This window comes from Anser brachyrhynchus (genome assembly GCF_964034855.1).
Source record: "Anser brachyrhynchus genome assembly, chromosome: 6".
NCBI classification, from domain to species: Eukaryota; Metazoa; Chordata; class Aves; order Anseriformes; family Anatidae; genus Anser; species Anser brachyrhynchus.
Window position 1 is genome coordinate 43,825,554 of NC_137700.1, and position 27,203 is coordinate 43,852,756.

At 41.3% G+C, this 27,203-nt stretch overlaps 1 protein-coding gene across 1 annotated transcript; it reads left to right on the top strand.

Annotated features, from left to right (window-relative positions):
• The first annotated feature begins 5,912 nt into the window (after positions 1-5,912).
• On the top strand, positions 5,913-26,589 carry GLRX3 (glutaredoxin 3). The gene is made up of 11 exons (XM_080597643.1): positions 5,913-6,085; positions 10,489-10,597; positions 13,466-13,540; positions 14,140-14,341; positions 19,406-19,578; positions 19,672-19,733; positions 22,467-22,524; positions 23,590-23,642; positions 24,709-24,748; positions 24,831-24,923; positions 26,318-26,589. The coding sequence occupies exons 1-11, from the start codon at positions 6,012-6,014 to the stop codon at positions 26,366-26,368; spliced, it is 990 nt and encodes a 329-aa protein (XP_080453769.1). The 5' UTR covers positions 5,913-6,011; the 3' UTR covers positions 26,369-26,589.
• The last annotated feature ends 614 nt before the right edge of the window (positions 26,590-27,203 follow it).

Consider the following 27,203-nt stretch of genomic DNA (forward strand, 5'->3'; position numbering starts at 1 on the left):
ATAGCTAGCATTGTGAACTGGCTTCCCTGATACATTCACATGTTTAGAACAATAGGATGCACTATAAAAATCAAGCATGTTGTGATGCATCCATCTAAATGTGTCAGCATACGTCAGGGGATCCTTTTTTGCAGGTGCAAGGTTTGGAAATGTCAGCTGCATTAGGAAAGCATCTTCTGAGATGCAAACTGCAGGGTTAAGCGGTACCTGCTTGAGCAGAATTAGTATTAGTTCTCTTCCTCCACGAATATTTTTCTGAATAAGAAAAAGTTTTAGCTCTGTAAAAAGTGTGAAAGCTCTCTTGCTACATGGATAACAATTCTGCCTTGACTTAAAGTGATTTTTTAAGGAGGGAGAGAACCTTGTGTGTTAGCCATGCCATTCAATGTATAAGGCTCATAGTCAAGGCCCCAAGGGTGAAAACAAATCTCAAAAATAAAATACTTTATCAATAAAAGTAATCTGTTTTAATATATATTTCATTTTGTCTTTGAATGCAACCCCCATTTCCTTTAACTCCCCCCTCCCCCCCCCCCCCCCCGGAACAAGCTTAGTTTGTGCAGTTCAGTAAATCTCACTAGTTCAGACACCCAAAAAGCTACACTTTTACAAGCATCAACAAAAATATGCTATTCTTTATGACTTTGTAAAAATAAGATGCCAAATTAGTGCATAAAACAATTCTTTCAGAGCAAAGGAGAGACTAAATTCCCAGAAGTACAGATTATGGTACAGATCGGTATAGAGAAAGGATGTAACCAGATAAGGTGTTGCTTAGGCACACTTTAAAGCTATTTATTTTTATTTTATATTGTACATGTACTAATAAATACTATTTCTGTATAAAAAACATAGCTTATATGTATCCCGAATACTTAGCAACTTTCAGGACTTTAATTTCTTCAAACCGGAATTACGTAGCCTCCCTGCTGTTACATCTTTGCCTAAGCATGGCTCAGGAAAATAGTGCTAAGCACCAGTAACTTTTCTCTACACATAAAATTGTGCGTTCAGGGATTAGCTAGAACTAGAACTATGTTAAAACACTTCAATATTTTATGGGGAATTCCCAGTTTGAATACAACAGAATAAAACCCGTGTCTGTAAGGAATACCCACTTCAGTACTTCAGCGGGGCTCTAAAATGAAGTAATTAGCAAATGTAAAGCCGACGTGCAACTCTTTTGTAAGCTGGCTACGTGATTCAGGCAGGGCCAGAAGACGCGAGCGGCACTCCAGCGCGCCTGCTTGTGCCACTTAGGTCTGCTGCACCTTCCTTCAGCTTGTGTTTTACCCAGCCCTGGATATCGCCTCTGTAATCAAGGCCTTTGCAGCTTGGGGTGAGTAGTAGATCAACTGGGCACTATGGGAGGCTTGCCAGATTAATTTGGCCTGCTGCCTGTTGTTCAATCTGGAGTCGTTGAAGCCCTGGGTTTCCCTGGGACCGTGCTGCCAAATACTCCATATGGGATGCCCAGAAATATAGCCTCATGTTAGGGAGATTTAGGTCTCCTGCGTCTCAATGGGCCTATACGTTTTTAACAGCAATCCTTGTTTTTACCTTCCAAATGAACCTTGAAAAGGTCTTGTGAACCTTATTAAAGAACGAGGTTTTAAATTATGGGACATGGCTGTAGTTGACACAGGCTACAGGGGAAGACATTTATTCTGAGAAGTTACATCCGACAGTTGAAGCAGGGCGAGTCACTCACAAGGAGCTTTGGCCAGAGAGCGTTTTAACCCTCGGCTCCGCATCGTGCTGGTCTGAACGGCGGGCAGGGCGCGATCTCGAGCTGAACGCCTCCACCGTGAAAAAGGAGCTCCATTTGTTGGAAGTGGGCAACGGGACCGACAAAAAGAACAGTACCGTGACAAATAATAAAACAATTAGTTAGACTATAGTGCCATGTTTCCTTATTGCCAAAATTATGGTCTTTTCCGACCACTTAAGCCTGCCCTATCGGCCACAATCATCACCATAGAACGGCTCGGGTTGGAAGGGGCTTTAGATTGGGTCAAACAGAATGCACATTTTCTGTGGTACTGGGGAACAAAAGGGGAAAGAATTTACCATTGGAGGATAGATTTGTCTGTGAAATGACATTCCGTAGTCTTACTAATGGCCTGTGGCCTGTGCCACTCTACACAGTCTAATGCTTTTCCTTAGTCATGAGAGATGAAGGCAGAGGTTACATACTATTTGCTCTCTGTTCTAGATTATTTCATATGGGAAGAGTTTTTATTTTATTTTATTTTATTTATTTATTTATTTATTTTTTACACTCTGAAATCTAAAATAGAAATAGGTAGATGTTTTTCTGTAATTTTTTTTCGTTTAATATGTAAGATGTTTTTCTAACACAAGGAATTTGGGTTTTAAGCAAAATTAATTTCTTACTTTGAACCGAATAAATATTTTATTGGGAAAACCTTAAAAGTTTTTGCTTCTTTTGTAACTGACAGGAACAGTAATTTTTAAAAGCAAAATATGATGTAAAATCCCAAATACGTCTTTCCCAAAGATTTTCTATTCTTGAAAATTCCTGATTATGTCACTGATTTTCTGTTAGGTTAAAATGTCAAGAGAAAATGTACAGAATGGACTGGTTTCCCTCCCTTCATCTCAAATCACAAGAGACACAGAGATCAGTAAACAGAACCAAGTTCTCATACTTCTTCTAATCATGCTTGCGAAAAGTCTCTTTGAATCTCCGCTTTCATCATGACAAAAGTTAAGATGAACGTTATGACTGTTAAGACAAGTTGTGGTGATCTCGCTTCATGATCATGGAATGGTTTGGGTTGGCAGGGACCCTACAGCCCACCCACCTCCCCCCCCACCTTCCTCCCACCCTCTTCCACCCCCCCCAGTGAGCAGGACCCCTGCCCCAGCGCAGGCTGCCCAAAGCCCCCCAGCCTGGCCTTGGGCACTGCCAGGGATGGGGCACCCACAGCTCCTCGGGGCAGCCTGGGCAGGGCCTCGCCACCCTCATGGGGAAGAATTTCTTGATAATGTCTGATCATAACCTACTCTCCTTTAGTTTAAAACCGTTGTCACATGTCCTGTCAACATATTCCTTGATAAATTATCTATATTTTCAATGATCAAAATTTTCAGATGCATTCTCCAGTTGCTGCTTTTCAAAAGCTGTTGAAACATTGTCGAACGTTGAAGATTTTGAGTGGTCTGATAACAATCTTAAAGTTGCATCTGTTCTTAGCTGTTGTGGTGTAACCCACTGACTTCAGGTCTTTCCCTATTTGTTTAATGAGGTCAACTAGACCTCAACTAGTCAACTAGACCTACGTCAACTAGAAATTGTTTTGGGAAAGCATATATTGTTACACCTTACTTTTTCTTTGTTGTCATTAGAAATGCTTATATATTTTTTTTTTAGAAGTATTACTTGAGAACAGACAGTAACTCAATGGACTAAACATTTTACTTTGGATTAATTTCTGTTATGCTTTTTAAGATTTCAGACAAAATATTGTTCAGCAGTGTATCAAGACTTTACTTATAAGAAGAGTAAAATTCTTCAGGATGCTTTATAACCATCTTTTCCATAGCACAGGGATAAGAGTATTTTGGTTTTTTTTTTTTCTCTTTCTGCATCCAAAGGATAAAAGTATTATTAGACAAAATCAAATAAAATATTCACTCTTATCCTGTTCCACCTCTGCACAATGTGATTCTCGTTCATCTGTGGTAATCCTGGTTTCAGTGGCACGAATTGTAGCAGCTGCATATTTACAGGCTGTAAGCTTGGAGTGAAAATCTAATTTCGGGTTGATTCTTTTCTGATTCTTTTCAACAGAGTATCTTGGCAAAGGATTGGAAGGAAAATGGTAATAGGTAGGTCCTGAACAGCCTTTGTAGGTAATGGTAATAGGTAGGCCCTGAGGCCTTTGTAATGGTGATAGGCCTTTGTAATGTAATGGTAATCGGTAGGCCCTGAAGGCCTTTGACACGGCCTCCCACAGTATTCTCCTGGAGAAGCCGGCAGCCCATGGCTTGGACAAGTACCCGCTTTGCTGGGTTAAAAACTGGCTGGGCGGCCAGATCCAGAGAGTGGTGGTGAACAGAGTGAAATCCAGTTGGTGACCGGTCACCAGTGGTGTTCCCCAGGGGTCAGTGTTGGGGCCCATCCTCTTTAATATCTTTATTGATGACTTGGATGAGGGAATTGAGTGCACCCTCAGTAAGTTTGCAGATGACACCAAGCTGGGGGGAAGTGTTGTTCTACTGGAGGGTAGGAAGGCCCTGTAGAAGGACCTGGACATGTTGGGTCGATGGGTAGAGGCCAACGGGATGAGGCTCAACATGGCCAAGTGCCGGGTCCTGCACTTTGGTCACAACAACCCCATGCAGCGCTATGGGCTGGGGGCAGAGTGGCTGGAAAGCTGTGCAGAGGAAAAGGACCTGGGGGTGTTGGTCGGTGCTCGCCTGAACATGAGCCAGCAGTGTGCCCAGGTGGCCAAGAAGGCCAACGGCATCCTGGCTTGTATCAGGAATACTGTAGCCAGCAGGGCTAGAGAGATGATCGTCCCCTTGTACTCTGCTCTGGTGCGGCTGCACCTCAAGTGCTGTGTTCAGCTTTGGGCCCCTCACTACAAGAAGGACATCGAGGCCCTGGAGCGTGTCCAGAGAAGGGCTGTGAAGCTGGTGAAGGGCCTGGAACACAAGTCCTGTGAGGAGCGGCTAAGGGAACTGGGGTTGTTTGGTCTGGAGGAGAGGAGGCTCAGGGAAGACCTTTTTGCTCTCTCAAACAACCAGAAAGGAAGGTGTGGGGAGCTGAGGTTGGCCTCTTCTCACAGATAACTAGCGATAGGACTAGAGGAAATGGCCTCAAGTTGCGCCTGAGGAGGTTCAGGTTGGAAATAAGGAGACATTTCTTCTCAGAAAGAGCAGTCAGGCGTTGGGACGGGTTGCCCAGGGTACCCAGGGTGGTGTCACCAGCCCTGGGGGTGTTCAAGGAGAGGTTGGACGTGGTGCTTGGGGACATGGCTCAGTGGGTGACATTGGTGGTAGGGAGGTGGTTGGGCCAGAGGATCTTGAAGGGCTTTTCCAACTTTAATGATTTTGTGATTCTGTGAACAGCAACCTGATACGAATGGTAAGAACTATAAACAGCCTTTCCTTTTGTACATTTGGAAGTACTGGAAGCTTGGAAGTATTATTGCCCCGATGTGGTTTCTGAAGCAAGAGGTCACACAGCAAGAGCCAAGGATTCTGCCGGGCAGCCTTCCTGCCCTCACGTACTGCATCCGTTCTCAGAGCTGACTTCGGATGCACATCTCTTACACCCGCATTACTCCTTTTTCAAACTCTGTGTTCTAATTTGTCTTATATACTGTAAGCTTCTGAGTTCCTTTAGTGTGTAAATTACATTAAATTGAATTGAAGTCTTTGCTTCACTAGAAAGTTCATTATTTTGGTAAGAAAAGTGTTGAGTAATAATTTTTAAAGGTGAAGACAATCTCGAGGTCTTGTTTAAATTATGGAAAAGTATTGAATTTGATCCATATATGTACTTTATTTAGATATCCTTATTTCTTTTTATGGATATTCTCATCCAGAACATAAGTGGTCTTGATTTGGTGACCGCTTTATGGACAGGAACCTTTCAGGAACAGACCGCTGACTGCCTTTTTTTATTTTACTTTGAAATATCTCTAAGACTTTTGAGATATGCGGCTGTTTCGTTCCTTCACAAACGGGAAAGCCGTTCGGACCGCGACTGTTTACGCCTACGGGCAGCGCCCAAGCGCCGTTACCACAGCGGGTGATACCGCCCCAAGCCCCGCCTCAGCCCTTCCCGCCCTCAGCGCCTGCGCCGAGGGGCGGCTCTGCGCCTGCGCGGGCTGCCCAGCGCGGGCTGCGCCAGCGCGGGCTGCGCCCCTATATGACGCGTCGCGCGCGCCGTGCGCCCCACGTGACGCGCTCCCCACGTGAGGCGGCGCCGCTCCTCCTCCTCCTCCTCGTCCCCCTGCGGTCCGGTGGCGGCGGCCATGGCGGCGGCGGGGGCGGTGGCGGCGGCGGGCTCGGCCCAGCAGCTCGGGCAGCTCCTGCGGCAGCCCGGCCGGTGAGCGGCCACCGGGGGGGGGGCACCGGGGAGCAGGCACCGGGGGCGTTATCCCGCCGCTGGGCCGGCCGCGGCCCGTCTGGGGCAGGCGCTGCCTCAGGGAGGGCCGCGGGGCCGCCCTGGAGCAGCGCCTGAGGGGGCGGCGGGGTCCCGCGGGACGGGCCCGGACGGGCCACGGGCGGCCTGCGGCGCTGCCACCGCCCTGCGGCTCGGCCCTGCTGTGGGGACGCCGGGGGGAGGCTCGCACCTGCCTGCCGAAACCGCGGCGGTCTCGGGAAGAAACCGAGCGACGTCGAGTTAGTGCCCGCAGCGGCGCTGGAATTCGGCCCTTCCCGCCGTGCCCGCGCCGCGGCGGGGCCTGCTCGTTATTACACCCCATTATTCTGCGGTTACCCGTTTGGTTCTGTGATCTTGGTGCTGGTGATGGTCTCGGAGCTGGTGCTTAGGGACGTGGCTCGGTGGTGGCATTGGCAGTAGGGGGGTGGTTGGGTCAGATGACCTTGGAGGGCTTCTCCAACACTAATGGTTCTGGGATCTTCCTCTGACTTGGAAGGGTTTGGCTTTGTTGGTTTTTTGTTTTGTCTCCGCTAAGAAACCAAAAAAAGCACGCAAACCTTCACTCGCAGAGCTAACAGCATGTAACAACTCCCCCAAATCACAGTTTTTTTTTTTAAAGTGGTCTCATTTCTGGATGATGATAGAATTTTAAATATGAGGATATAAGAATATAATGTAAGAATTTAAAATGCATTAGCGTACTTCCTATATTTAGATTATCAAAATGTGAAAAACGAGAAAGTGAACGACGTCAAAATAATTTTAAACATTGGCTTAAATAATGAAACGGGAAAGACAAAAGTTTCTTAATATTTTTTTAAAGGTAAAGGTTTAGATCAGAAACGTGCAGAATTTCTAAGGGTCATCCTAATGCTATTTTACTGCTAATTTTGCTTTTTTAAAGGAATTGTTGTTTTTTTCTGAGCCAATAGGATTGCCACTAATCAGTTGCAAATGCCGTCATTTTATGTTGACACTTAACTTCTCAGGAGTTCTAGTTTAAGAAAATTAATCTCTTGCATCAACTTACTAGTAAGTGCTGTATTATGGAAGAAGTGTGAATTTGAAGGTTTATTTTTTTCCAAAACATATTTAAATTTTTAGAGTTTCAGAAGATGAACTGAGTCAGCGTCTTCAAAGTTTTTGAGTCTCTTCTCTCATCATTTTGTAGCCTATTGTTTTGCATAGCCTACGTTTTAAAAAAGTCAGCGTATAAACCCAAGTAATTTGGGCTGCTGGTGAAAGAAGGAATATAAATACTTATAAAACATTCGCTGTCTAGGCTGAAAAAGTGGGTGAATTGTGGAGCAATTATTTTCTGGATTTCCTAAGTAGAGAATGTCTCACTGTTCCGGTTCTACAGTCAACAGACTCTTTGTTTTAAAGGTGTGCTTTGTGAGTCTGTCTCACACAATTTTTTTGTGTGGTAGAAACAGGACTTTCTGTGGAGGAATAAAAAGCCCAGAATGTGTGACACATCCTTGTAACTTATCTGCAGCTACTCAAGGTTAAGAAAGGTATCAGTGATGGAGGAAGTGAATTTCATTTCTGAGTCCAGAGTTTATCCCCAACAACATGAAATGTGGAATGATACAGGAAGGGAAACGTTGGGACATGTTATAACCTTTTTGTTTCTATTCTATTTTATGGGTAATGGTAATTTTTTTTAGAAATATTATGGTTGAATATAGGAAGTATGTTGTTTAGAATCATATGCTTCATTTTGTTAACTCTCAATTTTCTTAATATTTTTAATTACTTTTGTGTTTTTAAGCTTCATTTAAAATGCCCAGGTACCAAGAGGGTAATTACAGAATTTAGATTTTGAGTGAACTTTTTTTTTAAAAAAAAAAGCCCTTGGTGCACATTAATTTTAAATAAATACATAATTTGTATCTTTGTGAAGTGCGCTGCAGCTGTATGTTGGCAAGGAAATACTAGGTTCTGGGGAAGCGAGTGTGAAATAGCTGTGACTGTCCTTCCTCTCTGCTTGGCACACGCAGACGTCAGTGTGATGAGACGTGTCCCTCTGTGCGTACTGCGTCAGCCTGAGCACTTGTGAAATGCGTCTCGCTAGCAGGGGAAGCGTTTGTGTTCCTCCTGCGTTCAGGTAATAGAAAGTAAGTGCCTTGAGTCAGTTACTGGTGCTTTGGCCTGATGCAGAGCCATGGACTGCTTCTCCGTTCTCCCCCTGTGTGGTTTCAGCCCCAGCAGCGTTCCCTTGCCCTGCTCGCAGTTCAGTAGATGCAAATCCTTCCTACATATGCGGGCATTGTACAGTTGCCGTGACAGCTTGGCAGCTGCATCCGCTTTGTTCTCTTTTATTAAGCCTGGAAGCTTTAACAGATCAAGGTAGCCTAGCCTGTTCTATGACTACAGTGACATCATAAAACTTGATTTTTTTTAAAATACGATTTGTTTGGCTTTGGTCCGTTTGTAGCAAGTTCCCTGAGCTCTTCCTGGTGTAAGTAAGCAGCGTGTGCCTGAAGAACAGTGTTGGAGGAGGTCTCCAGGTTGGAACTTCACAAGAAGGTTGTGATGGGCAAGTACAGGAAAACCAACCCTGGAGCAAATTTCTCGATTACTCTGCATCAGAGCGTGGTCTGGTCCCCGAAATACCGACCTGCTGCTGCCTCTGGCATTTTAAAATTGTCTGCTGTGACCGGGCCCTCATGTACAGACAGAGAATTCCTCCCCCGTCCCGGTCTCCCCTCCGTGCATTGGCTTAAAAACCTGCGTGCTGAGCAGAGCTCTGGGATTCACGTGTTAACTTCGAGCATGAGACCTGAGCTTTCTCAAGGAGTCTGTATCAAATCCCATCTATAAGTAAAGAATAAATCATTTAAATGAGGATTTCAGTGCTGGTGTCAGTTGTGGGCAGCGAAGGCAGTCCAGAGCTGCTTTCTTGTAGTTAATAGTAGAGCTTGTAGTTCTTGTTAATAGCACGGCTGTTTTCTTGTAATTAAAGACAGACTGTCTTTGGGATCGTTGCTGTTGCCGACTCGTAGGAAAGTGCTGGAAGAATCTGTGCAGGTGGGAGCGCAGGAGGTCCTGAGCTGTCCCCAGGCTCAGGTCTAAGTCCGCGAGGCTGGTGCTTGCAGGAAAACAGAGCTGTCCTGCTGTTGCTTCCCTTCAGCTGTCGCTAGCCTCTAAGTCCTGCCGAGTTTTAATCAGCTTTCAGAGCAGAACCGTGCTCTGACTGGTGGCACGATGAGAAAAAAGACTGGCCTAATCATTCTGCATTTCTACCAAGGTTTCCTGGAATTGCTTTGGAAAATCAGCTTTATGGGTTCTATAGTTCCATGGCCGAACTGAATTCGGCTTTGTATTCACAGTACGCGCTCAGATAACACAGCTGCTGTTCCGATATGGATGTTGTGCTGCCCGCAAGGCTATTACAATTTATAGTGAACTTCCATTATTGACTGATGAAAGACACTAAATGGCTTCTATGGTATAGGTGCGTTGACTTCTGTATCTCTTCTGAAGCACATTAAAAATAGTACACTGTGTGGTTTTTATTCTGCATCTCCTGTTATCCCGCAGTTTTGACTTAAGCAAACCTGGAAAATGGAGTTGAAAATAAAATGTAAATAGTTGTCACTGTTGTCATCAAAGGCTGTTTGCTTGGGCTTGTGAGAGGACCCAGTGTGATGGGATTTGCTGAGCAGAGCCCTGGGATCCATGTGTTACATTGAGCAGTCGCCGGAGACCTGAGGGCTCTCAAGGAGTCTGTATCAAATCCCATTTATAAGTTACGAATAAATCACTTAAATGCTGTGTCTGATTAATACCAAACATTCAAGGAAACCTTGAATAAGAAGTTGAAGCAGAATATGGTGTTTCATCGCTACAGTATGGTGTTTTCAGAAAAGTTCCCACTTCCTTTCCTGGATAAGGAGCAGGGGGCAGTCGTGGTGCAGAGGAGAGGAGCCGGGCCCGTGGCTCCCAGGGCTTCTGAACCCAAAACCTGACGGGGAGAGATGCGGGGTGCCCGAGAGGGGTTCTGAGGGCTTGGCCTTCATCACCTCCCAAGCTGCGTCCCGTGGTGTTTCACTTGATCTCTGCTGTTCCGGCTTTGTGCTGTCTGACGTTCCCACGGACGCTCCTTAGCTATCAGAATACGTGATGACGTTTTCTGTGCATCACCTTAGCAGTAGTGCTGGGTTTTGGTGCGGTTCCTGAAGAAGCAGTGGGGTTGTCTTCTCTGCAAGCTGTAGAAAATGTTCTCAGTTTCAGTTGTTGATTTCCTTCTCAGGAAGATATGTGGGTTTGTGTGCATGGAAAATCCAACTTTTATACTGCGTAACTAATTTAAAAATAAATGCTGTTATTTTTTTTAACAGGTCCCTTGTAGTTGTCCACTTCTGGGCGCCGTGGGCTCCTCAGTGTGTTCAGATGAACGAGGTCATGGCGACGCTCGCCAAGGAGCACACGCAGGTCACCTTCGTGACGGTAAGTCCCCAAGGCCGGGCAGCTGAGCTGGACTTGTTTTAAGCGGAGGAGAGCTGTTATTGCCAAGAGGGAACAAAGTGCTGCGAAGTACGAGTACAGCTGTTCTGGAGGTTCTTTAATGACTTTGTTCTTGAAGGCAAGAGTTGAACGTGTGGAAGAGGTATATCGAAAATTTAGTGGGATAGAAGTTCTAGCTTCATCCAAACGTGACACCACAAGCTTAAATAACATCTTCATTTTATCTTGGTATGGGAAAAAAAATATCAGTCTGCTAAGATACAATGAAGAAATTCCTTTCATTAGCTACTTCGTCTAACAAATCAGCCTTTAAATTTGTGCCTGCAGTGTCTCAGTCCGTCCTTCCTGTGTGCAGCTGTATTTTTGCAGCGTGACTTTTTTTTTGTCTGTGGTTTTGAGATTACATTTGAAAAGAACGGTGTTTCTAAATTACTGGAGGTCTCCTTTGTTCCCATGATGTTACTAGTTGGCTGCATAGATCCTCGGATGGATATCTTAGTTGATTTTCTGTCTGATACTTCAGATGAACTGTGATCTTCACGTAATTTGTGGGAAAGACAATGTAAGCTTACACGATGTTGATGCTCTAAGGTGGCAGGGCTGTCGTGCTGGATGGTGTGTACACAGAGGAGTTGCTGTATCTTTGTGAGATCATCTGCACATCCTAGCAAGAACCGGTGTGGAGGGGAAAACAAATGCACTTCATCCATGTGCTGTTTACTTTAAAAGAACTCTTGTTAATGAGACGCCTCTGATTATGGGGGCAGGGAGTAATGGAACAGCCAGCCGTTTGTGAATATTTTCATTTGATTTGTGACAGCTTTTAGTGTTTTTTTTAATGATCCCTCTCTCAGTTGGTATTTCTTCCTGTAAAACAGGAGGATGGAACTATCTTAATTGGGTTATTTTATGAACCAGAGCTTCAAAGGACTAATTTTCAACATTTTGGAAATTGGAGATGCATGTTTTTATAGAGTAGTTGTAGCTCTTAATAGCTCCAAGAAAGTTTGAAAACTTTCTTTTCTAGCCACGTGGCCGTGTGTTGTGAAGCTGAGGTAATCGCACCTGCCCCCTTGCCCCACCAAAACTCCTGTAGTGCTTTAGAGAAAGCAATCTACGGAAAGTCTTGAGTAAATTCTCTTGCTATGGATTTTCTTTTTGATTCCTCATGGGGATGTGTTTGGTTTTTGGAGGTTCTGTCTGATTTAGGTCCATGTTCCAGAGTAGCCAGAATCTGAATTTTCTTTGTCCTTTTAACTCAAGTGGTTACAGCTGGCTAACCAAGAGTGGTGTGCCACAGTGCAAATCCTGAACAGTCGCATTCTACAACAGAGCTAAGCAATAGTGAAATGAACTTCAGCGCTGACAATAAATATTGAAGTTATTTTAAATGCAGTTTCTCATTTCAGCTGTTGCATATCCTAATTTTAAGATCCTTGCCTTGGTTAAAATGGAAGTGTTTTTATGGCGAGAAATAGTTAGAAACACTGCTTTGAAAAGAGCTGACAATAAGAGCAAGTTACTGGAATAAGAAATGAAATCAGTTCTCTGTGTGTGAACCTCACCAGAGTGGAACATAAATAATCAGGTAAGCAGGAAACTTTACTGGAAAAGAAAAATTCATATGGATATGTCATTTAATCATCTTCCCCTCGGAGGAGACCAGCTAATTGAAATCTATTTCCAAGTTTCAGTTTACAGCTTTAGTTTCTCTGCTCTTGTTGAAGCATTTACAGGAGTAGAGGCGGAGATGAACTCTGTTTTGAGTTACTCTGTTGGGTTGTTTCTGCGTTCAGCAAGTTCATTAAGAGCCTGTATGGCTTAGGCAAATCAAAACATGCTGTAGTGTTAAAATATTCAGAGGTTTGCTACGTTTCAGCTGAGTGAGAATGATCAGTAATGTCTAAAATAATGCAGTAGGGTTGGACAGGAGGGCGGGAGCAAGCTGTTAAGTAGCTCTCAGTGCTTGTTCCTGAAGTGTCACCGTGCGGTTTGAGGAAGAAGATTTTGAAAGGCTTTTTCTTCTATATTCTTGATCGCAGGCTTCTGTTTGAAACATATCTATTAGCATTTTTTTTTACCATTAACTCTGCAGTTGCTATAGAGTTGGCGTTTTAAACAGTCTTGCTCTGTAACTTCTGTCCCTCAAGTAATCTTTTCGCCCATGCGTAGAAAACCATAAATATGAGTCATTAAAAGATGCGTTTTCTTGATGATTTACTACATTGTGTAATTTCAAGGTATGCCTTTGAAGGCTGAATGAGATTAGAACCAATAAGCTAAACAAGCTTTGCACTCAATGCTTAGTAGCCTTGTAGGAATTAAAAATAAAATTTAGTAGGCATCAATAGCTTATTGAAGAAATGCTCCTTTTTGCTTCATAATTTGCAGAAGGCTGCAAAAGTCAGTCGTGATGTACAGCCCCTAGAAATTAGTCAATAGAGCAAACAGCGAGAATTGCTGTGGGCAGAAAATAAGCACTGTGATCATGACATAACTGGGGTCAATGATTTATGGATTTCAATATAGTAGTAGCTGCATATGATTGAAAATTTACTAGGTCACCAGTGCACCAAAAATTTTATTCGCAGCCTCCAGGCATCTTTGGAAATGTGCAACAAAATAAAAACCTCTGAACCTGTTTTGACACTGTAGGCTCAGTGGATGACACGCCAACCCAGTGAGTCTCATTTAAATGCAAATGTGTCACAAACTTCTGCATCAAATTCCTTTTAAAATGTATAAAATGTATTGAAGAACATTTTAGACAGGTTTGACATCCACAATTGAGCTTTAAAGAAGATTATGAAAATAAAACTATCTTTCTCTCTCCTTGTTCTTGTTTTTTAGCTGGAAGCTGAGGCTGTGCCTGAAGTGTCTGAAAAATATGAAATTAGTTCTGTTCCAACGTTCTTATTCTTTAAGGTAGGAGAAAATGGGTTTAAGAGAAAATGAGCTTCTAATATGTATACTCTTTTTATTACTGGTGGAAAAGCAGAAACTTCGTAAGAACTCTCACAATGAATAAATGTTTGTGTGTCTGAGCTATTCTATCCAGTCGAACCTAAAAAAGTAAACAGGAATGATTCTGTGTAATATTTCAGAGGTTCCTTAATTGCTTTAGGATTTGTGTAAAGGTTTTATTTTAGCTGTCATACCTTCTTGGGTCATATGTTCTGGTAATATTCCCTAGCTATTGTACTACAACATGACAAAATAAATGAGCAAATAATCTTTTGGTAGAAATGACAAGTGTGTATGGAGCGCATTTGCCTGTGATGATAAAATTCAAAATATTTTATCACTCTTTTAATAGCAAACTTTGCTAGTGTTAAGAGTAGCTAGCTAACAGAATGGTATGAGTCTTGAGTCAGCTGGAACTGAAGACTGGCTGAAAGATCAATACAGTAATCCCCTCTGCATCTGAAAATCTCTATTTTTTATGGTGGTTTTTACTATTTTTTATGACAGTACAAATTCTGGATTTAATCCTTTAACACAAGCCTGTATGTTGGCTTCCCTAGAATTCTCAGAAAGTCGACAGATTAGATGGTGCACATGCCCCAGAGCTGACCAAGAAAGTCCAGCGCCACGCGTCCAGCAGTTCTGTGTCTGCTGGCTCTAACGACAGCACAAAAGAAGATCTGACTGCGCGTCTGAAGAAGCTCATCAATGCTGCCCCTTGCATGCTGTTCATGAAAGGCTCTCCGAAAGAGCCGCGGTGTGGTAAGGATTTTCTGAAGTTCGTGTTCAATATGGCAATGCTTGCTTTAGGCTGTTTTTCAGAATTACTCGGTTCTGTGGAGTTACATCCTAACAGTGTCTTGCATGCTTAGAAACACGAAGGTGTTACCATATTGCTTATCGGCAGCTAGAAAACTGCCGTTCCCTTGCTTAAATTTTGGAAACGGAGTGGCAGAATAGGTGCTTCCCGAAGAACACGTGCAGTGCTATCCTTGAACTAGGATGCTTCTCCTGAGGTTCAGTTGCAATGTATTTTGAGCATTGTTACACATGTTAAAAATGTAACGTAGTCTGAAGAGAATGGTTCAACTCAAGGAATAACAAGAATTGACTAACATCTGGCATTGCTGTTGCAATTTTGGAAAAAGAAAATAAAGCCATTCTAGCTGGTAAAATTGAAAGACAGTAGCATGATTCTGCCAGGGTGGAAATGCTTTTTCTTAAACCTAGTGCTTTTAATCCTTGCTCACTGCTTAGGGTGCGTGGTTCCCAGCTACCTTGAAGTGTTGATCTGTACTGGGAAAGCAGATAAATGTTGAAGAGCGAAGTTAAGTACTGTGAAGCTGCCTTCCTTCTGCTCAGGCAGTCAAGAAGTTGCTTTGGGGAACTGACTTTGTAGAGCCTTCTGTGATGCTCTGCAGGAGGTAACTAGAAGGGTGGGGATTGCTTGACCAGGCAGCGCTCTTGGCAGTGCTTGCTTGGTGTTGGCTTCCTCTTGTTCTGGTGTAGCTCCGTGGGCATCATTTTGGCAATTAACACAATGCTCTCCAGGTTGTTTGCTTTGAGCGTAATCCCTACCTACCTTCTGGGGACAGATGTCAGGACAACAGCTTCTTTAAGTTCATCTTCACTTGTCAACCTGCTCCTTACCCACCAGTCTTTCTGCTGATACCTTAGAGGAGTGCCCGCTTAGCTCCTAGTTTGTGCTGTTATTTTCAGATGCACCTTTTCCCCAAACCCCATATCCCACCTTGGGAGGAGGGGAGAAATAAATAATTAAAGCAATCAAGGAGCAAGATGCAGTGTGGGAAAACAACCACAGCCATTCATTCCTCGTTTCTCTCCACGTGTACAGGACACGTTGGTTTGGTGGAGTGAGAATAACATGGACTGGCGATATGTGACTTGCAAACAGCCTCTGCTGTTCTGCATTGTGTCTGCGAAGTCTTCACCTTACAGGAGAGCAGTTTACTTGGTGGGAGCTATGCTGTGGCTCTGTTTATTGCAATTGACGATTAGGTCCGTAGAGGAGGTAGGTCTTTTCATTAACTTCAGGTAGCTTTGGGTCAGGATCAGTGCTTGACAAAGTTGTGGGTTATTCCGAAGTAGGTCTGTGAGGTGCAGCCATACATCCTGAAATAACCCCAAGTAATAGGGCGGTGCTCTGATGAGCCCTGACTGTTGGTGAGTACGTTTGGGGTGCCTGCTCGGGGCAGGTTGTTCAGCTGTGTGTTTAGGTTTCACTGTGCTGGACGCTGACGTGGCGGTGCTGTCAGCGAGCCTGCTGTGCTTGTGCTGTGAGTTTGGTGGGCGTGTGGCGAGCCGTGAGGGTGGGCACGGGCTGTGAGGGAGGCACGGCTCTTGCTGTGTCCGCGGTGAGCCCACGGGCGCTGTGCAGGCAGGAGCGGCTGTGCCCCGACCCGCTGCATGCCCAGCTTCTCCTTACGCCTCAGGCAGCCGCGGGCCGGGGCAGCACCAGCAGGCAGCACGGGCACGGCACAGCTCCTCTGCGGGTGCTGAGCAGGCTGCTGGGCAGATTTAAAGATCTGTAGGAGAAAGACCCCTTCCGGCTTTCTGTGTGTTTTCATTGTTGATGGGAGAGTCTGTTTAAAAACACAAACCAAAAAGGCATTTTGAGGCATCAGAACTGAGGACAGTTAGGTACCGTGGCATAAACTCAGTATGGAAAGTGGATTAAAAGTATAACACAGGTTCATTTGCTTGTGTTAATGTGGTAAGGTAGGTATTTCTTCAAACCTTCAGTTCCTGTATTTGATCCCTGGTACCCCCTGAAAAATACAAAGGAGGAGCTTACCTAAATGATGCACGTATTAAAATGTAGTGCAACACCCAAGATCATCTGAACATACAGCTCTGCATTTTGTAGCTAAATACTGTGCCTGCTGTAGACTGCTTTGATAGCTCCTGGCAGACATCCTTGAATAGACACAGCCTTTTTCAAGGTGAAATAAGGTAACGTTTTGTCAAAGTTAATATGAATCTGCTGTACCAGTAGTAGGAATAATATAAATACAATTAAATAAAAGGAGCCGTACCTGTTAAAAGGTGAAGATACTTGTGACTGATACCTATTTTGATACAAATAATAGGTGTGCCCTGGTGTCTTTAGTGCAGTTGGCAAGTAGTGGGAAACCTTGTCCACCAGTGTAACTTGAAATCTTTTTGTCGTTTGTGGCTTGTTCCTTGGAAAAAAACAGCGAAGCATAGGGTAAGGTAAGCTATGTCCCCTCCGCTGTGTGGGTCCTGGCAGCTGTGGGTGGTTGCTGTGGTCATTGGGTTATTTCATCAGATCCCCTCAGCCTGTGATAGCATTTATTTGCTTCGTTGATGAAGTCATTTATTTAGGCTGAGTGGCATTTATGACTTTGTAGATAATTGCTTAAAATGTTTTGTTCAGTTTGATTATTCCGTGCAATATGTGTATAGTATTTCCTCAGAAATTCAACCTAAATCTTTTGTTACGGAAGTAAAGCTGTTCTGGCACTTCATCCCGAAGCATAATACTTGCAGACTGCTACCATAACCCTTCAAAATGAAACACAACCAATCAATCTTTCTAGTTTGCATGTAATTGCCTACAGCTAAAATAAAGCTCCCCCCCACTGCCTCTTACAGTAGAAATGAGCTAATATATTGGTGATAGAATAACCATCAGCAATCAGCCTTTAGCTGTTTGCTAATGAACTCCCAGATGTATGGAAAAATTCAGAATCTGTGTTTTACTTCAGGCTGTACATGAACTTAACACTTCGGTTGTAGAAAGAAAAGCAACTTAGATGCCATACATATAAATACTGCTACTTCGTATCTCAATAAATTGCAGATCATGAAAACTGCAGAAAGCTGTAGTAAAAATCCATATTTCAAAAACTAATAGGTGGTCCTGCAAGCTGAAATCAAAGGTTATTGTTGTATGGCACTCTGATTCTTTTTCGAATTTAAAGCTTCTTTTTTTCCCTTTATTAAAGCCTTTAAGCATCATCTTTTTTTTTTAACATTTGTGTAGAGGTTTTCATCTGTCTGCATAGCGCTTGTTGGAGTTCTTTTAGGGAATTAGTAGGATTGCAAGGGCATTTGACTATGCAAGAATGAGTTGGCGAAGATCTAACACATTATCACCTTGTGTTAAGGACAGATTCTCAGGGATTGCTTTTGCAAACTGTACGGCAGTGTAATCTAGCGGGTTTGTATTTCATTAGAAGGGAGGTTCGCTAAAACAACAGCAGTAGGTGTTGAAATACTTTAGGATAAAGAACATGTGTTAGAGAAGTACAGCTCCAGAATCTTTCCGTGTGTGGCTACGTATTTAGCAGTTCCTTCTCAGTAGTATGATTTTCATAGAAGGGCAAGTAGAGGAGCAGCGGAGTTGTGGATCAAGATCTGCTCATTAGCTCTAAAGATCCAATCCTTGCCTTCCTTATGCTGTAAAGTACAGCAGACCTGTTCCTAGCTGTTTGCTTTACAGACTAAATATCTGTGCTGGACTGTGAAACACGTAGTAGGCCGATGTCTTCTGCAGAGGACCATTTGTGCCTCTGCATTGGTGGAAGTGTTAAATGGATGGAGGTGACATTGAACATCAAAGGCTAAGGTTTCTTTTTGCATTAGCCCGTAAAGAATGGACTTGTTGACTTGAATGATACAGCCTGGGGTGTGGGGTTGTGGTTAAGTAATTTCAAAGAGTTTCTGTGGAGAGTAATTGTCTTAAAATTTTCTTCTAGAGACATCAATTTCATGTTTCACTTTAATAAAAGAGAATGGCGAATTTAAAATAGAAAAGAAGGAGAATTGTTGGGAAAATGAAATTCTATGTGCGTTTTCCCCAGTGTAAGAAGATTTAGTTAAGTTTTGTAAGACCAGAATTTTCACAAATGCCACTTTTTATATAAGACATGATGATTTTATTTTGAAGAAGAGTCTTAATTTGGAAGAAGATTCTTAGTTACAAAAGGGAGTAACTTTTTTTTCTGAGGTTGGCCACATAATTTTTAAAATCTGGATGTTTACACTGTAATATTCGGTGCTTAATATCCTTCAGAAAAAAATGTCAGAGTAGGGCTCAATGAAAATTGGTCATAAAAGGAAAACCAAAGCATGGTATGCAAGTATCACAAGGGTGGTTAAATAGTATTATATACTCATGGGAACATAGAGATTAAAAAAAATGGAGGAATCTGCATTTTTACCCTGAAGTAGGAAAGGGCATACTCTTAAAATAAAAGTATTAGGAAACAAACATTAAAGGCAAGTTTCTAAGTTAAATTGGTGATGTAGTAGTGGGTTTGAATCCCAGTTCTGCATTGTCAACTTCCCCTGGTTTTGGAGCAGTAGAAGGAAGGTCAGTAGTAGCTAGAGAAAGAAATGCCAGCAGCAGAGAAAATGATTTGCCAGTGGAGGAATGAAATGAAGGCTACTGAAGATGCCATTACAGTTACCGAGCAGCTTTTCTTCTTCAGGAATGCTGCCTGGAGAAGAGCTGGAGGAGACAGAATAAGAGAGTGCATTTAGCTTAGCTTTAATAGTGTGTTGGAACAACAGACAAGTGTATGAGGGTTACTGTGTAGCTTTGCATGTAGGGAAGCTCCAGACTTACCAAGCTGTCTGCGTACTTGTAATCCCAGTAATAAATACACTTTTTCTTCCTTTATACTATTTGAGAATATTAATAGAGCAATATGTAACACATTATAACTTACTGGGAATTTCCTGCATGGAAGAATTGCATATTTTTAATGAACGAAGTTTAATGCAGACACAGGAATACTGTGCTTAAACTTATATATATTTCTTTTCTTGTGTTTGCAGGTTTCAGCAAACAAATGGTGGAGATACTGAACAAACATGGTATTTCATTTAGCAGTTTTGATATTTTTTCTGATGAAGAAGTTCGTCAGGGGCTGAAAACATATTCTAATTGGCCAACTTATCCACAGTTGTACGTAGCTGGAGAGCTTATAGGTGGACTTGATATTATCAAGGTTAGATAATGAGAAATATCTTAATCTTGGTAATTGTCAGAAGCATGTGGGGTTTTTTCTCTTACATTGATTTTTCTCCTCCAATCTCTCTAGGAACTTGAGGCTTCTGGAGAACTGGATACAATCTGTCCGAAGGCACAGAAGTTAGAGGACAGGTATGATGTATTATGTCATTATTTTAAGGAGGTCTATTTTTGAGACTTCCTGTCTTTTCATTTTTACAGACGAATACCTATATTTACCCTCTGAATTCCTGTTCTTTAACTTTATCCGTAACATGGGATGGTTTAAGTTGGAAAGACTCGAGATCATCTTTAAAGATCACCTAGTTCCAACCCCCATGCCATGGACAGGGATACCTTCCACTAGATCAGGTTGCTCAAGGTCCCCAAATTTCCTTTCAATTACAGAAATCCTACAATCTTTATTTCAAGTTGTTTAACATGTTCTGTTTTCTATACAGTAAGCATCTCTTTATATGAAATTACTAAGCTGTACTGTTATTACAGGCTTTGCTTATTACATTTATGATTGGTTAATTTTTTATTATGGCAGGAGTATATAGATTTTTGTCTTTTTTAAAGAATTTATTCTTTAAAGGTAACTGAGAAAATCCCCTTCTGAACACACTAGTAACTTCTGCTAGCTTCATTTGACGCAGGCTTCGTAACTATGATGTTACTGTAGGCAAAATACTTAGGCTTCTGCTCATTTTTCTTGATTACTCCTGTCCTTCAGCTCCTGTTTTCTTTCACCTTGGCCACATAAGCATACGCTGCATCAGTAGGCAGCGCTGCTTCCTGAATCAGAGGTAATATCTAGAAACCAATTTGTCCTCCTTTAACCTTCCCGTTTGAAGATTCACTCCTGTTTGAAATTCCGACGTGCAGCAGGCAGTCAAGCTCCGTACATCTGACAGGTCGTTGTTTGAGAAGATGCTGGTGTACGCGGCACTCCTTTCTGGTTTGCCTGAGCAGTGCCGTTAAGACACGCAAACTGAGGCTCATTTACCGGCAAGGTGGCCTGTGCCTTGAAGGCAGATATGTAAGCAGAGATTTCCCACTTGCTGTCTGAAGATGGCAAGAGCAAGTCTTACAGAGCTCTAGATGAGACTGGTGCTGGTCTTTTGGTTTCTCAGCCCAGTGGAGAACTAATGTGATGAAACCCGTTTTGATAGCAGTGATGAAGTACGCTTTCAGAGTTGTGTAGTTATAAATCCTTTTTCACTTGTACTGTGCTTGAAGTTCATGCATTGTTACTCTAGGAGGGTAACTTGTAAATTGTTTCACTGAGATCACAGAAATCCTCACCTTTTGCAGTTTGAGACTAAATTATATCTGAAAATGTGATTGTGACCATGTTACTTTAAAAAAAATCTATTCTAGAAATCTTCCTTTAATCTCTTTCTTAACCTTTCTGCAAAATGGCATAGTCTGTAACTTCATTGAATTTGTACATAATTTTTTGCTTTGCTTGGTCTGTTTGAGGGGGAGAAGATAATTTGAAGTGTCCTACACTTGGTTTTAATAGAGCAAAATTATTGGTATAGCAAATGTCTCCCTAAAGGAGCAGCAGCATCTTTTAAACAGGCATGTGAATTTTATCAATTTTGACGTAGAAAAGGTGTGAAGGCAAACTGGGTGAGTCACAATCTGCTTCTTGTTGCCTAGTTTATTCTTGCTCTTTAAGTTAGGTGCTAGTTTATGAAATTAACATGTAACAGTTTTTTCTGTTGACAACTGGGAAGTTCTTTACTCTGACACACATTAGTTTCTCTTTGTAGTTAACCTCATACTTAATTTTGGGGCAACTTCCATCTCTTTCAAGCTACACTCACTCTATCAGTTGCTCATAAGAAAAAAACACCGATGGGCTAGCTGCCCAAATGTCTTAAGACTCAATAAAATGAAGGAAATTGGTAGTAGAATCTATTTAATGCCAAATTGCATTCCGTTAACTCAGTGTTTGATCTCTTCTAATCAGTGAACTGTCATCTTCTGAAAATCGCCTGGAAAATGGGCTCTGGAAGTCAGCTTACTTTAGTGAGGTAGATCTGGAGCCTGGGGAACCAGCTCAGATTGCAGTAGTTCATCCTCGCTGTAGATGTTAGTGTAACTGTTGCTTTTTACCCTAGAGGTGACTTGGATGGAAAAATTGTTGGCTTTAGGTTTGTATGTGCACAGGCTGTAGGTCACCAACAAAACTTCGGTATTTTGCAAAGCCCCTGGATTCTCCAGTCTAGGATTACTTAGCATTGTGTGAAACTTCAGAGAAAATGCCCAGCTGCCATGCGTTTTACAGAGGGTAACATGCCTTTAGCAAGAAACTGTTGGACAGCAGGTCCTGCTTTTTCATCAGTTGTCACAGAAAGGCTTAACTAAAAGGACAGGGAAAGGTGGAGACCGTCTGGTTCTGTGGGTGAACCAGCAGCAGCCAGGGCACAGTGGACCTATTCCTGAATTCCAGTAGTGGTTTGTCCGTAGTGATTGTGACTGATTCTAGGTATGGCTTTTCTTCTTCGGAAGACGGTCTTGCATGTAGAACAAGAAACATCACTGCATTCAGTGTGAGGAAAAGCAATATATGAGTAAGTACGCATCCTGTGCGAAAAATATCCAAAAAGGATGTTTCTCCTAAATTTGTTGCTGCTTGATACTTAGAGGTCAATCTAGAAAAATAAATTGTTGCTCTGGAAGTAACAGGATTGTTCAATTTCATTCGCTAAAAGTATTGTAAACAATATAAATGGAATTGTTTATAGTACTGCTTTAAATGCACTTGCTGAAGCTGTAGGTTGCTGTCTTTCCACTTCTTGCATTTGTTTTCTTGTTGAAACTGAGATTGTGAAATAACTGAGCTGTTTTGTCTTTTTTTCCTGTTTTCTGTAGGCTTAAAACCTTGATAAACAAAGCTCCTGTGATGCTTTTTATGAAGGGAAACAAACAGGTAAGTTTTAAAAAAGTGTATATATTCTGCAACACTTAAACAGCTACAGTTACTTCTTTTCCTTGCTTAATAAAAATCGGTGGTTCTGGGAAGTTACGTCTTTTTATTTGGTACTTCTGTGAGTAACAGAAGAACAGTCTATGTTTTAGCTGATTGAAATACATTGCTCAAATGTTGATAGCATTGTTACAAACCAAGCATGAAATTCTCTGGTTTTAGTGACATCTGTCAATTGATCTATGGTGCAGGAATGAATGGAAGAACTGTGCGTGTCGTTTTGGTCTTGCCTTATTGATTGTCTTTGCAGATAACAGGTTTTCTTCTGGTGTACCGAGTGCTGTCCCTGATGTCTGTCCTACTTGAAGCATACTCTTTGACTATTACCTGATGCTTTAACTTTGTCTACATGTTTTCTTTTGAAGTTTCCCTTTGGTGACCTAGGTGCATTGGGTGTCCTATTCTTTTCAATTTCTCTGATTTTATTATGCTTTCACAACTGCTTTGAAAAACATGGGCGTTCTGTGTCCCTACACTGTCAATGTAAAGAGTTTGCAGTACATAATTCAAATTAATAATTGGAAGTGGGCGTTGCTGTACACGTACACTATTTATCGGTTGACCATAGTGTGCTACTCTCTCCAGAATGGTTAAGTAAGGGGTGGAGTAAGTCTCCAAATAATCTGTTTTACAAATGTGTGCCAGGCATACACAACCTATATGTGACTTTGGCTTTTTGAGTGTTAAGAAAATTCCAAAGCCCCACTAGTTTCCAAGATAATATCACCAAACCTAGAAAACAGATTCACCTTGTATCGCTTCGCAGCTGAGGAAAGTGGTTAATATTCTCAGACTTCTCATTTACTTCCAAGTATATAAAGAAAGATGTTCAGTAGAGTTTGAAGCTTAGAGTGGAAAGAAGAATGAAAAAAAGATTAGTAGTATTGCTCATTCAGTAAGGTTGCCATTAGCAAGAAATTGATAATAGCTTTAGTGTAACTTGGAGCTGAAATGTTGTGGATTAAATATAGCAGAAATATGTGCTAATGTCTGTGTTTTGCATTCTAGACTGTAAAATGTGGATTCAGCAAGCAAATTATAGAAATCATAAATAATACTGGGTACGTAAGTCTTATGTAATTTAGGAAGCCAGTTCTGTTTTAACAACTGCAGTTGAATATTTTCCAAACTCTTTATTTATGGTGGAAGACTTCCCAGAATGTCATTTTCTTTGCTCAAAAGTGTTTTGAGTATCCCTATATAAAAGCCAGTAGTGTAAATCCCTACTCCGTTCATTTGATACCAAGTCAAACGTGGTGTGTCTGATATTGTGCTGCTTTAGCTCTGCTACATAGTGATTGTCTTGCTCTGACTGAACAGGTTATTGCAACAGTAATTGTTTTTGCTGTCGACATTAAAGAAATCTTTCCACTCTGATAAGCAGCTCCTCTTAGAGATCCCTCTTGATCAGTTTCCTTAATCTTGGAGCCTTTTGTTATGTAGTCTCAATTTTCATCTTCAAAGCAGTTACTTCTGTAGTGAGAGAGAGAGATTAGTATCATCTTTCTTTGAATAAACCCATGTGCCATTTGTACTGCTAGTGTGAGGTTAAGCAGTTGCCTCGATAACTAAATGTTAGAATGATTTATTGTTTTAGATGACAGACAGCTAGAAAGGAACTGTATATATCAATATACAGTTTGGAAATAAGTAGCAGTTACTCAAATTGCTATTCCCTGTCATTGACCCTATCTGCTTGAAGGAATCTACATCCTTCCCAGTCACTGAAGACTGACAGATCTTTGGATGCAAAGAATTGTGTAACACAGCTCAAATATGAATCAACCAGTACTCAAATTTGCACTGGCATCTTATTGTGGGTGGTTTGGGTTTTTTTTGCAAGTAGTATATGAAGATAATAAAATAGTTGTAGCTGGATGATTCCTCAGTAAAAACTTCCAAAGGATGTCTTCTTTTTTTTTAAGCTAATACTGACCAGAATTGCTTTGAACACATTTGCTCAATAGCAGCATAAGCCATACAGCTTAATTTTTTAGCACGTTATGTTGTCATCTGGGCATTGTCAGGAGTTTCCCACGAAACTAGATATTTTTTAGATTAGTTCTTGATGCCTATGGAGCTGATGTTTTTCTTTATTAATATAAACCCTTTTTTTCCCCTTTCTAGTGTTGATTATGAGACATTCGACATACTGGAGGATGAAGAGGTAATTAAGTCTTTCCATCACTGTGGCATTTGTCATTACTTTTCCTAAAGTTGAAGTTTACAGTTAAGGTTGTTTTTCTTAGGTGCGGCAAGGATTAAAAACCTATTCAAATTGGCCAACGTATCCTCAGTTATATGTGAAAGGTGAACTTGTTGGAGGCTTGGATATTGTTAAGGTAAGAATGGGAGAATCAATGTAAATTGACCACTTGTTTTAAAACTTGAAAAATGTTTTCTGCCTATAACATCCAGAAAAGTCTGTGTAGTGGCCGTCTTGGTTGTTTTTAGTGTGACTTCCATTAGCTCAACATACGCTTGAAAGGAGCTCTAAATCTCTACCATTCTCATATGCCAAGATTTATCAGTGAAATGTATTTTCTTGACAGCAGTCAGTTACTGTTACTGTAAAGACCATTTTTACCCCGTGGGTGTATTTTTACAGGTTTCTCTTCTTAGTTTTACTTCTGACATTGCTTTTCTCAAATAAGGTGGGTGAGACATTTTTTCCTACCAAAGAGTCTCATTCCTGGAAAAAAGTAAGGTTTATTGTAGTTGTTTGAACAGACCCTGAAGCAACAAAAATAGATCTGCATCTGTTACTGTGGTTTTTGATTTTTGTAACAGCAGGCACAGTGTTCTAAACCCCAAATACTCTTGAGCCCATTCTTGTCTGAATGTTTTATAGCCAATTCCTCAGACATTGTAACTCTTGGGAAGATGCAATCAATAAATCTCATTTAGTTCTAAAAATACTGGTATTACTTAAATTATATAGATTACTTTAATTTTATTTATTTAACAAGTGTGTGGGTTACTTCAGTGATCAGTAAGTATAGTCTTGGGCATTGCGGAGATGCTACAAAATACTTCTCTCACTGGTATTTAAATATAATTTGTCTATTTGTGTTGTTAGGCTGTATTCGGTTCCCAGTAAATTGTATGGGTAGATGAATGTTGTCAGTACTTTAAAGTGCATTCCATTACACAGCATAATATGAAATAAAACTGAGATAGAGCTGTTTCTCTTGAGATGTGGGAAAAGAAAATACACTCCACAACACGTTATTTTAAAACCGTTTCCTGGTTTTCTCTGTTTGGTAAGTTAAAGCCTCAAAATTTGAATTAAGCCACGAAGATAATACACGCAAGTACTTCTTATTTATAACTCTTATAAATCTCATTGTCTGGTTTGACAGTTTTTGTTACCAGCACACATTAAAACAGTGGGTAATGTTTTTTTCATTTTGGATGTTGTAAAATTTTGTATATGCTTAGATGTATCTAGAAGATGTACCAGGGGATGTTTACCTCTTAAAGTAGATAACAATTAATTCTTTTGAAGGTTTCTTTTCCCTAAATAAGCACCCTCTTTTACTTGATAGACACAAAATAGAATTTAAATTCAAGATTATGAACTTTAAAGAGTCTTGGTCAAGAGAGACCTCTAGTGGGTCGTCTAGTTCATCCCCTTAATAGCTACTGAATTGATTTGTAAACTGTCCCTATTGAAACTGTGTTAGCGTAATCACAAAATGTATGGGGAATAATTGTTTTGTACATTCCTTTACAGGAGCTAAAAGAAAATGGTGAACTGTTGCCTATTCTGAAGGGAGAAAATTAATGTCAACGGACGGCAATGGGAACTGAAATACTTTGAACAATTACTCATTTATAGATTATATTGGAGCAATATATGACTTAACCCTGTGGAACTGATCAGAAGTAAATAAAGGCTTCTCATGTACTCTGTATTTCACAAGACCATGTTACATGTGAACATATGTATTTCCACTGAAGATAAAAAAAAGTCAAGTTCTTCAATTAAAATACAATGTTGAAGAAGTTTGGGGTTTTTATTTTGATTTCTATGTTTTCATTGCACTCAGCTGTTCAAGAATCAAGTAATGCGTTGCACTACTGTATCGGACTAAATTGCATCTTTCTGGGGCCCAGCTATCATTAGCATAGTATTAATGGCAATACCTCTGTGGTATGGAGCGTAATAACTTTCTGTCCCTGCTAATATTTATTTTAATGTCTCGAGTGAGAAAATGCTGTTGAAACCTTAATCCAGTGCACCATTAGGAAGTTGTTATTAATGAGTTTCAGCTGTATACTGTGCATCTTCATTATCTAAGCAGGTACAGTAATTGTTAATTTCAGAAATTAGACCAATTTTAACGTAGCTTTTTTGGACATGTTTAAATTTTAGTGGAAATGAGCCAATAAATGCAATGATTAGGCCAGTCTTCTGATGTATTCTCAATGTTACTTCATTTAGAAGGAAAGGTTTACTTTCTGGGCTACAACTTCTGTAGTTTAATTTAATATGTTAATATAGAAATCCTTTTTTCTGGATTTTTTTAATTTTTTTTGACCTTTGTTTCAGTACTGGTAATACTAAGAAATATAGTGAGCTCTAACAATGGGCTGACCATCAGACCAGTTACAGCACG